The 836-nt window shown below is 63.4% G+C and overlaps 1 protein-coding gene across 1 annotated transcript in view; it reads left to right on the top strand.

Moving 5' to 3' along the window:
* Positions 1 to 283: 283 nt before the first annotated feature.
* The window catches only part of ERBB3 (erb-b2 receptor tyrosine kinase 3), a gene marked incomplete at its 5' end in the record, with an annotated part of 8182 nt that continues 7629 nt past the window's right edge, over positions 284 to 836 (top strand). The window contains one exon of the mRNA XM_041411382.1: positions 284 to 469. Within this exon, the coding sequence (XP_041267316.1) occupies positions 284 to 469 (186 nt within the window). The remainder of the gene's footprint in view (positions 470 to 836) is intronic.

Below are 836 nucleotides of genomic sequence, written 5' to 3'. Positions count from 1 at the left end.
TCCGTGGTGCCCCGCGCACACTCGGGGATGCTCTGGGGTGCTCTGGGTGCCCCCCCGTATCCGTGGTGCCCCGGGCACACTCGGGGGAAGCTCTGAGTGTCCCCCCGTATCCGTGGTGCCCTGGGCACACTCTGGGGGTGCTCTGGGGGTACTGTGGGGGTGATCTGGGTGTCCCCCTGGCTCTGGGGTTCCTCAGGGACATTCTGGGGGTGCTCTGGGTGCCCCCCCGTATCCGTGGTGCCCCGGGCACACTCTGGGGGTGCTGACCCCGTCCCCCCCCCAGCACATGCTGGCCATCGGCAGCCTGGACCACTCGTACATCGTGCGGCTGCTGGGGATCTGCCCGGGCCCGCAGCTGCAGCTGGTGACGCAGCTGCTGCCGCTGGGCTCGCTGCTCGACTACGTGCGCAAGAACCGCGGCGCCATCAGCCCGCAGCTGCTGCTCAACTGGTGCGTGCAGGTGGCCAAGGTCAGTGCCCGCCGTGCCCGGCGTCCTGAAAAGCGAGGGGTCACACGGGGTGGTGGGCTTGGGGGGTCCTGAGTGTCCCTGTGTCCTAAGATCTGAGGGTGAAGGGTTTGGGGGGGTCCTGAGCGCTCCTGCCATCCTAAAAACTGAGGGTGAAGGGTTTGGGGGGCTCCTGCCCATTCCTTCCATCCTAAAATCTGAGGGTGAAGGGTTTGGGGGGCTCCTGTGCATTTCTTCCATCCTAAAATCTGAGGGTGAAGGGTTTGGGGTGGTTCCTGTCCGTTCCTTTGCTCCTAAAAATTGAGAGTCAGACACGTTGAAGGATTTTTAATTTTAGGATGCGTGTTCCTGCATCCTAAAAACCGAGGGT

The sequence above is a fragment of the Onychostruthus taczanowskii genome, unplaced genomic scaffold (genome assembly GCF_017590055.1).
Source record: "Onychostruthus taczanowskii isolate IOZ18803 unplaced genomic scaffold, ASM1759005v1 scaffold355, whole genome shotgun sequence".
NCBI classification, from domain to species: domain Eukaryota; kingdom Metazoa; phylum Chordata; class Aves; order Passeriformes; family Passeridae; genus Onychostruthus; species Onychostruthus taczanowskii.
The sequence above is the reverse complement of the archived record's forward strand: the minus strand, read 5'-3'. Positions and strand labels throughout refer to the sequence as shown.